Consider the following 19881-nt stretch of genomic DNA (forward strand, 5'->3'; position numbering starts at 1 on the left):
TCACATGTATATATGGGTATGTGATTTGAGGATTAGGCTTTAAAAAAATCACTCCATAGCAAAAATGAATAATATGGAAATAGGTATCAAGTGATAACATTTGTACAACCCAGTGAAATTGCTTGTCAACTCTGGGATGAGGGAGGGAAGAGGTGAGGGAAAGAAAATGAATTGTGTAAACTTGGAAAAATATTTTAAAATAAAATTAAAAAAAAATTTAAATAAAAAAATTCCTTCACAAAATTTTAATGTTCTGAGTAATGTTTAGTTGTGATTTTTTTTGTTGTTAAGTTTTAGTTTCTTTAGTATGATGAATGAAAATAATGTCCTTTATAATTAAATATAAGAAATGTACACTCTTTTAAAATAAAAAAATTAAAAGCCTATGGTGCATGCCCTATCAAAATACATATTACATATTTGTTCATTTATATTTAAAATTATCTTTTTGTGTCTTGTGCCCTACTAAACTATAAGAGACAGAAGAACAAGAATTCTCTTATTCCAATTTTGCATAGCTGCCAGTGCTTAGCACAGTACTCTGCACACAGTAGGCAAATTATTACATATTCTATAAATTAATGAAATTATAAATTATAATTGTTGTTGTTCAGCCATGTCCAACTCTTCATAATCCCATTTGAGGTTTTCTTAGCAAAGATACTGGGTGCTCATTTTACATATGAGAAAACTAAGGCAAACAGGGTTAAGTGACTCACCAGGATCACACAGCAAGTGAGTATCTGAAGCAGGATTTGAACTGTGTTCTATCCACTGTGCCACCTAGCTGCCCCAAAGCACTCCCTAAGTAGAAGTGGCTATTGCTACTGTTATACTCTGCAGATAGTCCAGCTTACACTTGGTTTGGAACCCAGAAGATCAAGTGAAATCCCTCATCTGACACTTACTCGACTGGACCCAAGCTAGTCACAATCTCAGCAGAACTCAGGTAACTTCTTTGGATCAATCTACTAAGTCACAGATGAGAATAATGGTGATGGAAATTTCCATCAGGAACCAAAGCATAGATCTTAAATATGTATTCCTTAGTAAGCAACTCACCAGCAGCAGATAGCCTGAGAAAGCATTGTAAGCAAATGTTGGATAATAAAAAGGAAAATGTCCTGTACAAAAAAATTATCAGAAATGATCTCCAAAAGGAATAATTTACCCAGATAATTAAGAGAAGGAATTCTCCCATTTCTCTCCTCCTCCACTACCCTTTTCTGCTCATAAAACTGCTCCCTGGTTTTTCCTCTGCCCTCCCAAGAGAAATGGTGATGGGAGGCAAATATTGACCCTGCTCAGACATTGTGGGGCCATCTGACGTTGTTCAGGCTCCCTGCCAGTTTTTCCCAGAAGCCTTGGCTGTGTTTGGTGTAAATAAAGGTGGGACATATATTGTGAACTCTGACAGGACCTGTGAGTTGAGTTGAATTCTGATCTTTTGAAGTAATGAGATGAACATATTTTCTATTTCCTTCTTTCCCCCTTGGTTTTAGAGGGGAAGAAGTGAGGTAACCAAATATTGTGGAAAGATCACACCCAATTAATTGAAAGACAGTCAAGAATTGAAAAAATGGACCAGAGAATCCAGATGGTAGCATCCAAAAATCAGGCATAGGCCTAGGAGTATTCTGAGAAAGAAGCCTGTGTTCTCCCACAAAGGCCATCACATGGGTGCTTTCTAGATTAATAATTATGATCACATAAGAAAATTGAGTTGCCATTTGGTCTGGGACCAGTTAAAATGATTTTACACAAACTCCTAATATAACTTTAACCTGCTATGTCATTCATGAGTTCATATATTCTCTTTAAACTTGTGAATAATCTCTTAAAATGCACTCTTGTGCTCTGGTGTATATAGAAACAGAGTAGAAGGGAAAGAAGGAAATGAGGGCTAGGATTGAGAACCCTGATTTACTGGAGGCAAGTGGAGATGTACAGTAAAGAGTAAATAAGACGCCAGAATGGCAGGTCTCCAACCTTCCTTGAGAGAGACTGATAGAATGTGGTGTCACACTTCTGTTCCGGCAGGTATACAAAAAAGGGAAATGCCAATCAGAGATGCCAGAGCCAAGGCTAACTCTTCAGCCTTCCCATTGTACTTCTTGTCTTCCTCCAGCCTCAGCCTCAGGGAATAAGCTAATAATACTTTCCTCTCTACGCCAGCCCCAACCAGTACATCTCTGAAGATGATATTGAAGTGGAGAGAGTGGGGAGTACTGGAAAGCAGGAGAAAGTAAATATGATCAGTAACTTTTGCCCACTGTGCCAAGGCCCCTCCCTGCAAGCCCTCTGGGACACCTCTTACTTCTTCCTAATCTCCAGCCTTTTCTCTCTCACACATAGCCTCACCCCTCTCTCCCCAATAGGACAGGAAGGTCTGGGAGAAGTTCCCAAACATACATTAGCTCTGGGCCTAAAGGAAGAGAGGAACAGCTCCATCCAGACCTTCACTGTGAATAATTCATGAGCCTCTGCCTAAGGGCCCTAGTCTGGGAATCAGCTTTCCCTAGGATGTGGAAGGAGTCACCTCCATCCTTCTGCCACATCCCTTAGAAAAAGGTGAAGGGTCCAAGATCAAAGATGGGGAGCAGCTGTAGCTGCTGAAGTGGGGAAAAGTCAAAATTTATTTTATACGATTTTTAATATAGAATTTGCCTCCCCCAAGTTTCTAAGAAGACTTCCTGAGTCCTTTTTTCAGCTAATGTTTGTTAGGGAAGATGACTACCATCAATTAAACCTGTTAAAATGGTCTGCTATCGATCAGGGCCTTTTCATTAGGGTACCATTTCCAATTGAATTCTAACAACACCCAATAGGAAGAGAATCTAAGCTCCACTTTGTTGAAAGGCAGACCAAGTCCTCTCTTAAAATATAAAACTGAATAGATCCCTGGAGGTAATTTTACAAATGAGGAAAGTATCCAAGGGACAATAAGTTAGGATAAGAACCTAAATCAAATAGCAACCCTCCTCACCTCTACTTTTTGGATTTCCAGGCTTCCTTCTAGACCCAGCTCAACTACTACCTTCTCCATGGAGTCTTTTCACTGCTCTCCCCCAAACCCAGCACCCCATTATTAATCCTCACCTTGCCCTTTGATTACTTTGTATATACCACCAAAAGAATGTAAGTTCCTTGATGGCAGGAAATATTTTATTTTTTGTCTAACTCCAGTGCCTAACACAATGCCTGGCACATAGTAGGCATATAATAGATGCTAAATGAATTGGTGAATATATGGATAAAATTGTGCATTATTTCTCAACATACATTAATTAGTATCAGTAATCTTAGACTGGCAACTTCCTATAGAAAAATGAGAGCAAGTTAAATGCCCTTCATAAGAAAGATATTAATCTCTCCTTATGGAAACTAGAGAAATCTCCCTCCCCAAGCAACTTTATATACATTATACATAAATATACCTTTAATTCACTCTTTTCTAATGTGGCCAAAACCCCCCTTTTTCTCCCCTTTTTCTAATTCCCATGGAATAGTTTCCCATTTCCCACAGGAAAGGTCTTAAAACTTACAGTTATAATTTTGACTCCCTGTCCCAAATGTTTCAGCCTAAAAGGCCTTGGACTTGTCTAAATTCTGACTCAACTTCGAAACTGCAAACTTAAGAAATGCTCCCATGGGTTTGAGAGCACTGGGAAATTTAAGGAGGATGGGACAAGATAAAGAAAATATAACATCTACAGACATTGTATTACATACAGGTGGTGGGCAACAAGAAGAGAAGCATTGTGTTACATTCCTATAAATTCGTATTTCATGTGAATATCTTTGAACCCTGGCTTTGGACCAACCACTCAGAGCAGTGCCCCCCCTCCCCTCCCTAATAAAGGCCACATTTTCTCTGCAAGCATCTAACTAAGTCTTCTGTCTGCTCATTAGAGTGATTTCTGGGGGTGCTAGACCCTCCCAAAATTCCACTCCACACAGAAGGAATCCCAAGGATTCTGGAGTTCAACCTGGTTCCTTGTTCTCAAGTGGATGTGCCTTCTGTCAAAAAGAGGGATGTATTTTTGGGTAAATGAATACATAGAGTATGGCTCAAGGGTACCAGCCTGGGCAACCATTATCATTGGTCCATCCTTGAGATCACCTGGTACAAATCTCTTTTTTTTTTTTAGATAAGAAAACAGAACCCCAGAGCAGTTGACCTGTCCAAGGTCACTTTTCCCTATGGGAAAGTACCAGTGTGGTAAGGTTCACCCCAAGGTGTTCACGCACACCCAGCTTTTATGTCCATCTGTGGGTGGGTGTGCTGTGAGGGTATCCGAGGTCCTGGCCAGAGCCTCTGAGGGCAGGTGCCAGGGAGAAATAAGGGCTTATGATTCAGTACTTTCATTCTGATGCGCTGGTTACCATGGCAACAGGACTACATCCCCTCCAGCTGCCTGTGAGGATAAGTGGAAACATGAGCAAGGGAGCAAAGAAGTCAGGGAAACAGGGCACGCCAGGCTTCTCCAAACACATTTCTCTTCTGATCAAAAATAGTAAGTCAGGGCTTCCTCCCACCCTCACTTGTGCTGAGTAGTTGGGGGCCCCAGAGCTTCCTGGGGGCTCCCAGGTCTCACCTCAGAAGGACATCTAGGGAAATTTGCCCATTTCCCCTCTTTTGATTTGATGAATGCAGACACATGTTATTTGAAATAAATCAGTGTCAAACGCCTGTATCTAACTAAAGCTGTCATCTTGCCATTCCAAGCAACAAAATAAAATCCTTGTCATTTACACACGCATACACACTCACACACTCTCACAAGGTACCAGCCACTCAAATGCCCTGGGAACTCCAAATTCAGCATTTGTACTATGAGGGCATGTAAGGTCCTCCCCAGAGCTTCCCTTGGAAAGACATAAGACTATGAGATTTAATAAATCTTCTGGACTGGGGCAGGGAGTCCTTCATGCCTGGAATATACTCCATCCTCATCTGTGAGGGCTCAGGTCAGATGCCTCCTCTTCTGTGTAATGTTTTCCCTGATCCCTCTTTCTTGCCCCCCGTGTCTTCTCCCTCCTTAAAATCTTCCTCAAGAACTTTGATGAGATCTCTCCCTTTACCCCCCCATCACTTACTTACTCCACCCCACCCCTTCCTAAAGGAATTTAAACTCCTTGAGGGCAAGAATTATGTTTTTATTTTTTTCTTTCTATCCTGGTACCTAGGAGCCCTTAATAAATGGAACTTTTTTTTAAAGAATTATAACTTTTTGTTTTTTCTATCTTCAGAAACTGGCTAGTGGCCGTTAATAATTTTTTTAAGAAACATCTTTTTTTTTTTCATTTCCATTCTCAGTTACCTAGGAGCCCTTAATAATTTTTTTTTTAGAATTATATCTTTTTTTTTTACTAACCTCAACCTGGTACCTAATAGGCCTTAATAATTTGTTTTAGAAATATATATTTTTTTTCTTTCTATCCTCAGTACCTGGTACCTAGTAGGCCTTAATAAAAATTTTTTAGAATTATACCTTTTTGTTCTTTTCTATCCTCAGTACCTGGTATCCAGTAACCCTTAATTTTTTTTTAAGAATTATATCTTTTTTTTCTCTTTCTGTCCTCAGGACCTGGTGCCTAGTAGGCCTTAATTTTTTTTTTAAGAATTATACCTTTTTGTTCTTTCTGTCCTCAGTACCTGGTACCTTAGTACCTTAATAAATGGTTTTGTTTTTTTAAATCCTTACCTTCCATCTTAGAATCAATCCTACACATTGTTTCCAAAGCAAAAGAGCAGTAAGGGCTAGGCAATGAGGTTTCAGTGACTTGCTCAGGCACACAACTAGGAAGTGTCTAAGGCCAAATTTGAACCCAGGACCTCTAGTGTCTGGGCCTGACTCTCAATATACTGAGCCATGTAATTGCCCCCAATATATGCTTTTTGCAACAAAATGAATTGAACTGGGTTAGGTCGGGTTGAATGTGGAAGTGTAGACACTCCTACTCCAGAGCAGAGCTAGGGATAGAGCGAATTGCCAGGACACGGGTACAGAGAGAGGGTAGGGCGGGCCAAGGAAGAAGTAGCAAGAGCCCACCTGGGTGCGCGGCCTGCCAGCAGAGGGAGCCCATGCATGGCCCACACTCCATTGCCATGCCACTTCCGGGAAAATAACACCTCCTCCCCCACTACTTCTCTGAGACTTTAACTTTGAAGCCTGGAAGTTGGGGAGGGGCCTAACCCCCAGGAGGTCAGCCCAGCTAGGAGGCTAGTATTTCCTTTGCTTAGTGAGAAAGGCCTTTCTTTCGCTCAAGGGATGCTTAGAACCCTCCTGAAAACCACCTGCGCTCAGACCCTGAAATCCATCAGAACGAACGCCAGCACTACTACGATGTCCAGAAGCAATCGGCTCCTGTTACAAGACAAAGTGGCCCTGGTCACCGCCTCCACCGAAGGGTGAGTGAGCGCCTTCCAGGGCAATCCGGGGAAACCGAGGCCCAGAGTTGCTGGGGCCTCCTTCCGCAAGATGGCCTCTGGGTGGTGATCTTTCCCCTGCTGGCTGATAGCAGGGCTTAGATTGTTTGGGGGTCCCAGGCAGGAGGGGAGTGACCCACCGTAGGCAGGACCGTGATCACAGCTAGGAGGAGGACTGGGACTCAGGGCCTGGGGACCTTAGGTTCTGGCTCATCTGTGCCCCCTCCACGGCCTGCCCACGGGGCATTAGTAATTATGAGCCCTCCCTCCCCCTGTCAGGACCTTTTACCCATTTACTGTTCCTCGCCTTTAGGGACTTTGGCTCGCAGGTTCCTGCTGATTTTACATTTTTCCTGACTCAATCTGTCACTCCACAAGAAACGCCTTGGGGGCTGTTACTGACTCAATTTCCTCTTGGCACCCTCTGCACCCAGCAGAGTGGCTGGAGTCGGGGTTTCTTAAGTGTTTGTTGATTGCTTGATCTTTAACCCTAACCATAGGCACAACCCACTTTGAATCCTATAAACCAAATCCTACCCTATGCTCAATTTCTCAGGCTGCCTCTTTCTATGACAATTCTCCTGGTACCCCAATTTTATAAATGTATATAAATAAATAAAAGGCTACGTGACATAGAAGAATGTTGGACTTAAAATCAGGAAAACCTGAGTTTGAATACTGCCTGGGGAACTAACTGGGTGACCCTGGACAAATCATTTAATTATTGTCATCTTCGGTTGTGAGAAGATAACATATAGAGCTATTTCCAAGCCTTAAAGTGCTATATAAATGCTAATTATTATTATAGCCCCTCCATTTCTGTCCTTTATTGTCACCCCTGATTTAAGAAAATAATTTGCCTCCCTAAAATAAGTAACTAGTGCCAATACTGCCTGCAGTAAAATGTTCCTTTTGTGCCACCCCAAGTCAAGGAATTCAAGCATCTCCTTGGCAAGGCTTGAAAATTGTACCCCCATGGGTTACTGTCCCCCAGAAGCAGGCCTGCACTATAACAACACATTTAAAATATGTGCATATATAAAAATATCATTAAAAACTATTCCATATATTTTTTAAACTATCCCATATAAGACCTAGATTCAAATCTAGCCTCAAACTCTTCCTAGCTATGTGACCCTGCCCAAGTCACTTAACCCCAATGATCTAAGCTCTTCTTAATGTTTGTCTGCCTTGAAATCCACACTTATTATTGATTCTTTTTTATTTTTAATTTTTACCAGATTAAAAGTCTATACACTTTTTAAGTTTCATTTTCTGATTTTGTAATCCACGTTTTCTCTTTCTCTCCCACCCTTCTTCCCTCCCCAAGAAAAGGGAGTAATATGACATAGGTTGTACATATATTATCATATAACACATATTTCTCTGTTTATCATGTTGTGAAAAAAGACACATATTGCTTATTCTAGAGAAAAATTCATGGAGGAAATCAAGTGAAGAATAGTATTTGCAATCTGCCTTCAGACTTCATCTGCTCCTTCTTTGGCAGTGGGTTGCCTTTTCCATCATGAGTCTCTTGGAGTTTTCCTGGATCTTGCCTTGTTAATAATACTTACATCATTCACAATTGATCATCATATATAATTGCTGTTACTGTGTACAGTGTTCTCCTGGTTCTGCTTATTTCACTTTGCATCGCTTCATAGAAGTCTTTCCAGGGTTTTTTTTTTGTGTGTGTGATCATTTTGTTTGTTGTTTTTTATGGCACAATAGCATTCCAATACAATCATATACTACAACTTGTTCAGCCTAGTTGATGGACATCCTTCAGTTTCCAGTTCTTTGCCACCACAAAAAGAGCTGATATAAATATCTTAGAATATATAGTTTCTGTTCCTTTTTCCTTTATCACCTTAGAAAATAAACCTAATAGTGGTATTTCTGGGTCCAAAGGCATACATAGTTTTATAATTCTTTGAGAATAATTCTATTCTGCTCCAGAATGGCTGGCTCAGTTCACAGTTCCATGAACAATGTACAAATGTCCTCATTTTTCCACATCCCCTCCAACATTTGTCATTTTTAGTCTTTCATTATTTTAGTCAATTTGACAGATGTGAGATGATATCTTAGAGTTGTTTTGATTTGCATTTCTCTAATCAATAATGATTATTTTTCATATAATTATAATAGTTTTGATTTCTTTGATCCACAAACTGTTCATATCTTTTAACCATTTATCAATTAGTTGGAAAATTACTTATATTCTTATATATGTGACAAAGTTCTCTATATATTTTAGATAAAAGTTCTCTATCCAAGAAACTGTCAATAAAATTTTTTCCCAACTTTTTGCTTTCCTTCTAAACTTGGCTACATTAGTTTTATTTGTATCCAAAAATTTTAATTTAATATATTCAAAATTATCCATTTAATTTTCACAATACTTTTATCTTATTTATTAATAAGTATTAGTATTGATTCTAAGACAGAAAGCACAGATTTTTTAAAAAATTATCCCATATTGCAACATCCAAGAGAACATTATATACAGCTATAGAATTAATATTTGAAGAATAACTTGCCAATGTCCCTCTCTAGAGAATGAACCAAAAATGGAAACATGAAAGACACAATCTATATATATATGGATCTTTTTGTCACCTTCTGTGCTTTGGGGAGGAAATAGGGGTTGAGATATTTGGGAATAAATTCTATGAAATAACTAAAAAATTTTTAAAGTCCCTAAAGGTAGGGACCTTGACTACTCCTAGCATCAGAGATTCACTTCCCTTTGCCCCTCTCTTCTCCCCTTTCCTGTCTGAGTGACAGCAGTCCCGATTGTAATGCCCCATTTAATGGCTACCTGCTTCCCTCCCTTCCGGACTCCATGTTCCCAAACTATCAGACGCTACATCGACTCTCCTGGGGTTGTGGATGACATCAAAATTGAGCTAAAGGCTGATTTCATCTACATTTGGGAATTTAATGGATAAAACAAGCACTCTTAAGGGTTATTCAAGGGAATCTAAGAAAACAGTGAAGATGTCCCTACATCTTTCTGACTGGCCAGCCTCTAATGCTTTATTGATTTATTTATTATTATTGATGCTCCAATGAGTGGTGACTTATCTGTGGGGTTCCCAATTTCCTTCCATTTTTCTTCTACGTCTTCTCATGTGTTGGTCCTCGCTACTAACCCACGATAAGTGAGACTGAGGAGTCCCTGTGTTGGGATGTTTCCCAAGCATCTGTGTAGATTTTCATTCAAGTCCCAAGCATCCCCAGAGCCCAACTGGAAAGGAATCTGGGCAGTGATGATAGATGGTGCTGATTTCGATGGAAAGCTATGTACCTGACCTTCAACTATGGAGCTCAGACCTCCATTTCCCTTCCCTGCACAGCAGGTACAGAGATGATATATTAAACCTGTACAGAATAGGGGTTCTTAACATTTTTTGTGTCATGTATTCTTTTGGCAGTCTGCTGAAGCTGGTGAAGAAGAAGGATCCCATCTTCTCAAAATAATGTTTTAAGTATTTTTTTATTATTTTTATTTTTATAATATTATACATTTAAATATATTTAATTTAATTTAAATATATTTAAATAAAATAATTATTAAATTATTTTTAAAATAATTTCTAAATAATTAAGAGAAATGCTCATTTTTGTTACATTTAGTGGAAATAAAGATGTCCCCCCCCTTTTTTTTTCTCAAGAGATTCCCTGACCTTCTGAAATCTATCCATGGATGCCTTGGGCAGCCCATAGATTCCTGTGATGAAGGATCTCTGGTGTAGAAGGAAGAAGATTCCTGAAGGGCAAGCCTTAACCCAAAAAGTGAACGACATCTCAGGCTAGTTCAGAAGATATTGGGGAGAAAAAGGGTCTGTGTGACATCTCCTCAAAGGACACCAAAGCTGTGCCCTGCCCTCCACTTACTGCCTCTCTCCTTATTCCTGACTTCTCTGGGCTTTGGAGTCCTCTCTCTGGGCAGGATCCAATGAAACAGGATTCCAGTTCTTATCTCAGGCTCAAACTGGGACCAAGCCAAGGGACTTGGCCAGGCTGGATTGGAACTAGGACAGCATTTTCCTCTGTCTACCCTCAGGATCGGCTTTGCCATCGCTCAGCGTCTGGCCCGTGACGGGGCCCATGTGATTGTGAGCAGCCGAAAGCAACAGAATGTGGATCGTGCTGTGGCAGAGCTCCAGAAGGAAGGGCTGAGTGTGAGGGGCACCGTGTGCCACGTGGCAAAGGCCGAGGATCGTAAACGACTGGTAAACACGGTGAGCAAAGTAGGGACCAAGATCAGGGAGAGGGGGGAGTTCCCTTTTCCTAAAGGACTCCTTACTTCAAGTCCAACAGAGGATTACTGAAATGTGTAGTCCAAATCCTTTCCCCCATGTAAAGCCTATCAGTTTGAACCCCCTGGGTTCAAATATGAACATGGACATTTCCTAGCTGTGTGACCCTGGCCAAGTCACTTAACCTCAAATACCTACCCCTTACCAATCTTCTGCCTTGGAACCAATACTTAGTAATGATTCTAAGCCATAAAGTAAGAATTTTTTTAAAAAATCTGAAGTCTTTTAAGGCCATACTGTCTATTTATCTTAAGGAATTCAGGGTAGCTTGAAATCAACAACCCTCATTGGTAGTTTCTATTTAGCTTTTTTTTTTATTCCAGCAGAACACCTCTTTGATTTTAACTGCTTGCTTGTACCTTAGAGGAAAACATGCACACCTTTAAATTAATACTTCTAAAGAGGAATCTGAGCATTTGCTGTCATCCTCTCCACTTTTAGAAAAAAATAATGAGAAATCTGATCACAGCAACTGACATAGAGGATTATGATGATAGGAATTCACATTTCTATATCCCTAGACAGTTTTCCTTACAACACTGGGAGGTAGGAAGTATAAATATAATTATCCCATTTCACAGATGAGGAAACTAAGTCTCAGAGAAGCAACCAAAGTCTTGTACCATAACCAGTATAATTGGTCCCAAAATTCAACATTCAAAATCCAAAATGGATTTTCCTAATCAGCTATCTCCCTGATAGCCAGTTTTCAAGTTATTCCAACTCCTCCTCTGAACAGACCTCTAGAAATTAACTACTAATTTTTACAAGTCTTAAACTGTCCAAAAAGTTAAATGGCTGATTGAGAATAAATCAGCATGCCTTGCCATTAATATTTACTTTTTCTATAAAACATAAATCTTTAGCAGAATCAAAAGGCAACAGTTACTAATTACTGTATTTTAAAATGCTAGTTTTCCAGCCTGGCTTTTTCTAGACAATTCACTCAAAGCATCCTTATTTTTTCCCCTTGACATACATTTTAAACCACATTTAAACAATTGTATCACTGTCTTAAAGCCCAAGCTAAATAGTGGCCTTAGACATGTCAAGAGGATGTCAGATTCTGAGGGACTTATGAGAAATAACACCACACATATCCAGAGAAGGAAATGTGGGAATAGAAACACAGAAGAAAAACACATGATCGCATGGTTTGATGGAGATGTGATTGGGGATTTTGACTTTAAATGATCACTCTATTGCAAATATTAATAATATGGAAATAGGTCTTGATCAATGACACATGTAAAACCCAGTGGAATTGCTCATCAGCTCCAAGAGGGAGGAGGGAGAAGGGAAGGGAAAGAACATGAATCATGTAATGATGGAAAAATATTCTAAATTAATTAAATTTTTAAAGATTTTTTAATAACATAAATGTTTGATAGGATTCACCCTTGGAAAAAAGGAGGATGTCAGGACTTTGAAGTAAAAAAGTTCAGTAGGTCATTGAAGATCAATTGGTGAACAGGACTAGACACAGAAATGTGAGAATCTGTAGTATACTGATAGTTGAGCTTTAGAGAATGGATGAAATCTCAAGACAATAAAATATTAAGAGAAAAGAGCAGAAAGTCAGAGACTGAGTTTTTAAGGTCACAGGAGAAGAAAGGAAAAATTAATTAATTGATCTGGCCCCCTTTATGAGAGGCAGATTCCTACACTACCCTTTGTGGTCCTGAGGTATCTTGAGGGAATTGTGGGATATCTTTTCTCTGCTCCATTGGCTTAAACCTCCAGTGACTGTGTTGCCCTCATTGATGGAAGTCAGCAATTAGATTCCCAGCTACTTAAACATCTATTGGCCTTTACAAAAGGGTATTCACTTCAAAGATGTAGCAAGAACAAAAAAACATCACCACCATCACCATCATCATCAGGAAATTCTTGCCTATACCTTCTTAGTCTCTAGAGAGAATCTGCTCTAACTCAATTCCTATATAGCTTTGGTCCCACCTAATTCTCCACCAAAGGAAAATGTCAGCTATGACTGGGTTGAGGTCCCAAAGACCATTCCTTGGGTAATCAATGCTGCGCCAGACATTCAAACACTCTCCATATTCTAGAATGCTGGGGTGTTGGGTCGCCCTCTGGATCTCTCAAAATTCAAAAGTTCACAGACTCCACTTCCTTCACTTAGAATAAGAAAGAACAAACAGATCAAGGACCAACACTCTCATAGAGCATAACTACAGTTATATACTATTTCTGAGGGGGAAAGATTCCATAGCTTTTCCTACAACAGTAATTTTCCACTTGCCATGAACAAAGGAATCACCAAATGAGCAAAACAAAGCCTCCTCTTACCCCCCAGTTAACCCACCAGAACCAATTCTAGAATGTCTACAAGTGCTCCATCATTTGTCAAAGGTATTTAATAGGATCATGACTCCAGGAGGCAAATTAACCAGATTTTTCATGTGGGAAAAGTGGTACCACCTGAGCAAATTGATTGGATCTGCATACACACCAACCTCTGGCAATAAGTGAAACCCCCAAAATGTCAAGGAGGCAAAAGAAGCTAAAAAAAGTGATAATTTTGAACTCTTTATTATAGTTTGATGAAGTACTTTTGTGTAATTTTACAAAAACTAAGGGAAGAGTATTAAGAGCAAGGTAGTGTGGTACAGTAGATAAAGGACTGGCCTTGGAGTCAAGACTAACACATATTGACTGTAATCCTGGGAAAGTCATGTAACTTCTGGTTATGACAGTCAACTTACTAATACTCTAATGATAAGTAGCTGATCTCCATTCATGAAAGGAGTTTCCCACTGAACATCCCTAACTTTACTTTTTTTTTTTAACTTTTATTTACTTAGTTAATTTAGAATATTTTTCCATGGTTACAAGATCCTTGTTCTTTCCCTCTCCTCCCCCAACCCCCTCCCATAGCTGACCCACAATTCCACTTAGTTTTACATGTGTCATTGATCAAGACCTATTTCCATATTCTTGATATTTGCACTAAGGTGATCTTTTAGAGTCTACATCCCCAATCATATTCCCATCGGCCCATGAGATCAAGCAGTTGTTTTTCTTCTGTGTTTCTGTTCCCACAGTTCTTCCTCTGAATGTGGATAGTGTTCTTTCTCAAAAGTCCCTCAGAATTATCCTTGATCATTGCATTGCTACTAGTAGAGACGTCCATTACATTCGATTGTACCACAGTGTATCAATCTCTGTGTACAATGTTCTCTTGGTTCTGCTTCTTTCATTCTGCATCAATTCCTGGAGGTCATTCCAGTTCCCATGGAATTCCTCCAGTTCATTATTCCTTTGAGCACAATAATATTCCATCACCAACAGATACCACAATTTCTTCAGCCATTCCCCAATTGGAGGGCATCCTCTCATTTTCCAATTTTTTGCTATCACAAAAAGTGCAGCTATGAATTTCCTTGTACAAGTCCTTTTCCTTATTATCTCTTTGGGGTACAAACCCAGCAGTGCTATGAATGGATAAAAGGACAGACAGTCTTTTAGCACCTTTTCGGCATAGTTCCAAATTGCCTTCCAGAATGGTTGGATCAATTCATAACTCCACCAGCAATGTATTAATGTCCCAATTTTACCACATCCCCTCCAACATTCATTACTTTCCTTTGTTATCATGTTAGCTAGGTGTGAGGTGATACCTCAGAGTTGTTTTGATTTGCATTTCTCTGATTATAAGAAATTTAGAATACTTTTTCATGTGCTTATTAATAGTTTTGATTTATCTGAAAATTGCCTATTTATGTTCCTTGCCCATTTATCAATTGGGGAATGGCTTGATTTTTTGTACAATTGATTTGGCTCCTTATAAATTTGAGTAATTAGACCTTTGTCAGAGGTTTTTGTTGTAAAGATTGTTTCCCAATTTGTTGCTTCCCTTCTAATTTTGGTTGCATTGGTTTTGTTTGTACAAAAAAACTTTTTAATTTAATGTAATGAAAATTATTTATTTTACATTTTGTAATTTTTTTCTAACTCTTGCTTGGTCTTAAAATCTTTACTTTCCCAAAGATCTGATAAGTATACTATTCTGTGTTCACCTAATTTACTTATAGTTTCCTTCTTTATATTCAAGTTATTCACCCATTCTGAGTTTATCTTGGTAGAGGGTGTGAGATGTTGATCTCTCCCATACTGTTTTCCAAATTTCCCAGCAGTTTTTGTTAAATATTGTATTTTTGTCCCAAAAGCTGGGATCTTTGGGTTTATCATAGACTGTCTTGCTGAGGTCACTTACCCCAAGTCAATTCCACTGATCCTCCCTCCTGTCTCTTAGTGCCATATTGTTTTGATGACCACTGCTTTATAGTACATTTTAAGATCTGGTACTGCTAGGCCACCTTCCTTCACATATTTTTTCATTATTTCCCTTGATATTCCTGATCTTTTGTTCTTCCAAATGAACTTTGTTATGGTTTTTTTCTAATTCAGTAAAAAAAGTTTCCATGGAACTGAATAAGTAAATTAATTTGGGTAGGATTGTCATTTTTATTATGTTAGCTCATCCTACCCATGAGCAATTAATGTTTTTCCAATTATTTACATCTAGTTTTAATTGTGTGGAAAGTGTTTTGTAGTTGTGTTCTTATAGTTCCTGTGTTTGTCTTGGCAGATAGATTCCTAAGTATTTTATATTGTGTAGGGTGGTTTTAAATGGAATTTCTCTTGCTGCTGTGCTGGAAATATATAGAAATGGTGATGATTTATGTGGGTTTATTTTGTATCCTGCAACTTTGCTAAAATTGTTGATTATTTCCACTAGCTTTTTAGTTGATTCTCTAGGATTCTTTAAGTAGACCTAACTTGGTCTCCTCATTACCTATTTTAATACCCTCAATTTCTTTTTCTTCTCCAATTGCTACTGCTAGTGTTTCTAGTGCAATGTTAAATAATAGAGGTGATAAAAAAAAAATAATAGAGGTGATAATGGGCATCCTTGTTTCACTCCTGATCTTATTGAGAAGGCTTCTAATTTATCCCCATTGCAAGTGATACTTGCTGATGGTTTTAAATATATACTGTTTATTATTTTTAGGAAAGTCCCTTCTATTCCTATACGTTCTAGTGTTTTCAATAGGAATGGGTGTTGTATTTTGTCAAAGGCTTTTTCTGTATCTATTGAAATAATCATGTGGTTTTTGTTGGTCTGCTTGTTGATATGGTCAATTATGTGAATGGTTTTCCTAATATTAAACCATCCTTGCATTCCTGATATAAATCCCACCTGATCATAGTGAATAACCCTCATGATAACTTGCTGGAGTTTTTTTGCTAGTATTTTATTTAAGATTTTTGCATCTATGTTCATTAAGATTGGTCTGTAGTTTTCTTTCTCTGTTTTTGATCTACCTGGCTTTAGAATCAGTACCATATTTGTGTCATAAAATGAATTTGGTAAAATTCCTTCTTTGCTTATAATGTCAAATAGTTTATATAATATTGGGATTAGTTGTTCTTTGAATGTTTGATAGAATTCACTTGTGAATACATCAGGCCCTGGGGGTTTTTTCTTAGGGAATTCTTTGATGGCTTGTTCAATTTCTTTTTCTAGGCAATTTATATTTTTGTAAATATTCATCCATATCACCTAGACTGCCATATTTATTACCATATAATCCTAACTTTACCCTTATTGCTTACTTGTACCACATTGCTTTTCCAGGCTCTAGAGTACTATGGAGGTATTGATATTCTGGTCTCTAATGCTGCTGTTAATCCCTTCTTTGGAAAACTGTTGGATGCCACTGAAGAGGTGTGGGACAAGGTGAGAAAAGGACCAGAGAGGTGAGCCTTGAAAATGTTCTATTTTACCAAGGACAAGTTCAGTCCTTTTCAGAACAGGTAGTTCATCTAAAGATCAGGAGACTAAATATTATCCCAGAAGACCCCACTACCCCTGTCTGCCCTTGCGCTTATTTCTTTATATCACTCCTTAGTTTTTTCCCTTTTCAGTTATCTGTCCCTAACTTCTTGTGCCTTCCTCCCCAAACTTGACTTCAACATCCTTCTAAATAGCCAGCCTGCCTATGCTATAGACACATCAGAGACTTGTATTTGAGGCAATTACAAAATAAAGGAACTTTACATTTCATCAGAATAAGGATTTCCTCTTTAGGGAATCCTTCCAAAGGAGATCTATTGCCATGTTGGAGCAAAAAAAAAAAAATCCATTAGTATAAATGTATAAGCTAGTATAAAAACCCATTAGTATAAATCCCTACACAACTTTATTTAAATTGAACCTGTCAAAGATGCAGGGTTGACTTAGCAGATAAGTCCTGAGGAGATACCTGACAGACAGGCTCAGGGAGTGTCAGAGGGTAGATTGGAATCGAGATGGTCCTAGCCCAACACTCTATACAATACCCCAAATATATCATTTGGAAGATAATATAATCAGTGTATATAACATGTCATTCAGCTAACAGACCCACGGCTGTCCCCTTCCAGTACCAGAATTGAACATACTTTTTGATAACTTGTAAAATAATTCTTGATTCTGGTAAGATGATCCAAATTGTATCACTTTGGAATATCACATCATTTGTTAAAATAAATACATAGATAGATAGATAGATAGATAGATAGATAGATAGATAGATAGATAAATGAAACAAAAAAAAGAAAGAATGCTTTTTTTTAAACCTAGGGAAGTTAGTATATTCAAGGAGAGCACAGATAGATATATAGATATATAGATATAGATATATACCCAACCCACTGTGCCAGCAATATTTGTATAGTATACTAATGCATATAATTTCAATAATGTTTCCTCTGATAAATTCCATGTGCCTACTTTTCTGCAATTACAAGGTTGTTAATTAAAATATTGCTGTTTGTTTAGTCAAATTAGCATTCCCACCAGAATTAGGAATACTAAATTGTTCATAATCTCCCTTCTTGCTCTGAATTTCAGTGATTTTCTCTTGTTGTAGTCGAGGTAAACTAAAACACTGGTGTTTCATAAGTATGAAATTTTGTTTTTTCAATGGCTCAGCTCCTATATAATCTTCTTTGAGAAAAGGAGATTAATTTAATATGTAACACGTGTTCAAGACAGTTTTGAAATCAATTTGGAAGCCAAGTAGTTGTGCCAGACTTTCATAGGATCATAGATTTAGAGTTGAATGGGAACTTCAAGGTTATCTGGTCCAACCCCCTCATTTTATAGATGGAAAGATTAAGGTCTAGAGAGATTCTAACAACTTGCCCAAGGTCATTCCAGGAGTAAGAAAGAAAACTGAGATTTGATCCCAGATCCTCTAACTCCAAATTCAGCATTTCAACACCATACAGCCTATTACCTGTTTTTTTTTTAATAAATGGAATAGAAGCATTTGCCAGAATCTGTTATCACAATTCCTATCACTATGTTTTCCCTTCATAATCCCACTTTCCAGAAAATGTGGCCAGAAAAACATGAGAGTTACTCCACTTCCCATTCCCAAAGGTCACATAAGTGCTAGAATAACCTCAGGACACTGAGCCACCCCTGAGAAGTCCACTTTTCCTATATGGAGTCACCCGAGTGGCTCCACTCAGTCTACTCATTTCTACATCATGGTACAATGGAAAGAATAATGAATTTGGAGTCAGAGGACTTGGATTCAAGTCCCAACTCTTTCACTTACTACTTAGTTGACATTGGACAAGTCACTTAAATTCTCCTCTTCTGTAAAATAAAGGGTTTGGACTAGATGACCTCTACAGTTCTCTCTTGCTCCAAGTCTAAGAGCCTATAAACAAGGGCGCCATGATAGTCATTGGGCAATGGCAAAGACAAAAAACAACACAATCCCTTCCTACAAGATGCTTCCATTCTGCTGATTACATGGCATCCCCAATCAGAAGGCTCACAGAGATGCCAGGCAAATTCCCTGATAGTTTCGGCCACTCAGGTCTGCTCTGGTCAAAAACACCACCAACCCTGACCTTGTCTCTAGAGCCAGAGAGAGCAGGGTTTTATGCCCATTTTGCTGGCCCTAACCCTTATCCAGTGACCCATCACTCTGTCTTTCTTCACATTTCTTCCCAGCATTGATTCTCCCCATCTTGGTTTCAGATTCTGGATATTAATGTGAAGTCTGCAGCCTTGCTGGTGAATGTGGTGGTGCCGGAGATGGTGAAACGGGGGTACAAAGGGTCAAAGGGGACCTGTGTGGTGGTGGAGAATTGGAGTTGGAGTGGGAGTGAAGGACGCCCCTCATGCTTTTGAGAGGAAAAAAAATAAGGGTAGGCGTCTCTAACATGAGAATGCAACAACAGCCTCATTGTTTATTCCAGAGGTGGCTCAGTGGTGTTTGTGTCTTCCATTGCTGCCTACTCACCCTTTCAGGTAAGTCCCTTCTCTCTTTAGTATCTGGTCTCTATCTCCTGTTACCCAGCTTTTTTTTTTTTTTACGGAAACCCTTACTTTTTGTCTTGGAATTGATCCTAAGCGTCATTTCCAAGGCAGAAGAACACTAAGGCCTGTGTAATTGAGGCTAAGAGACTCATCTAGGGTCACACAACTAAGAAGTGTCTGAAGCCAGATTTGAATCCCAGACCTCCCATCTCCAGGCCTGGCCTTCTATCTACTACACCATGTACCTACCCCAATAATATTAAATTTTAAAACTAAGTCAATATGTAGCAAGTGGAATCTGAATGTACAGCTTAGTAACTTAAGTTTGAGTTTGATACCCCTGGTTCAGCCCACTCCTCTATCTTTTCTATAAGAATTGCAGGAGCTATTTTTTCAAATGCTTTGTTAAATTTCATTAAACTATACCTATAGCAGTCCTTTGATTTACCAATCTAGTAACCCTATCTTGAAGGAACTATTTCAATTTTACAGTTGAGGAGCTGAAGCAGACAGTGGCTAAGCAACTTGCCCAGGGTTACATATTTTTTAAGTGTCTGATGCTGGATTTGAACTCAGGCCTCGAGATGCCTAGAGAAGGAAAGTAGATTAGTCTAAATTGACTTGTTCTTGGTGAAAACATATTCTTCGTGTGACCTATACTTCCTATACTAGATACCATTCCTTTAATAATATGTTCTAGAAATTTCCAGTTATCAAAGTCAAGCCCACTGTCCTTATTTTTCAGACTCTTCCATCTTCTCTTTTTGAAA

At 38.6% G+C, this 19881-nt stretch overlaps 1 protein-coding gene and 1 long non-coding RNA gene across 3 annotated transcripts in view; one reads left to right on the plus strand and one right to left on the minus strand.

Annotated features, from left to right (window-relative positions):
• Positions 1–1909: 1909 nt before the first annotated feature.
• Positions 1910–4626, minus strand: LOC130456261 (uncharacterized). The gene is made up of 2 exons (XR_008914856.1): positions 4216–4626; positions 1910–2228 (listed from the first exon to the last, which is right to left on the minus strand). It is a non-coding gene; the product is annotated as an uncharacterized LOC130456261 (long non-coding RNA).
• Positions 4373–19881, plus strand: part of DHRS4 (dehydrogenase/reductase SDR family member 4) — a 32585-nt gene continuing 17076 nt past the window's right edge. The window contains exons 1-6 of one of the 2 annotated variants that reach the window (XM_001380071.5): positions 4373–4517; positions 6274–6415; positions 10509–10686; positions 16427–16528; positions 18830–18900; positions 19051–19102. In XM_001380071.5, coding sequence (XP_001380108.5) covers positions 4388–4517; positions 6274–6415; positions 10509–10686; positions 16427–16528; positions 18830–18900; positions 19051–19102 — 675 coding nt within the window. In that variant the 5' untranslated portion in view covers positions 4373–4387. Of the gene's footprint in view, positions 4518–4859; positions 4972–6273; positions 6416–10508; positions 10687–16426; positions 16529–18829; positions 18901–19050; positions 19103–19881 lie in introns of those variants that run through there. The other variant, XM_016427913.2, reaches the window with a different exon arrangement.

This window comes from Monodelphis domestica, chromosome 1 (genome assembly GCF_027887165.1).
Source record: "Monodelphis domestica isolate mMonDom1 chromosome 1, mMonDom1.pri, whole genome shotgun sequence".
Classification (NCBI taxonomy): domain Eukaryota; kingdom Metazoa; phylum Chordata; class Mammalia; order Didelphimorphia; family Didelphidae; genus Monodelphis; species Monodelphis domestica.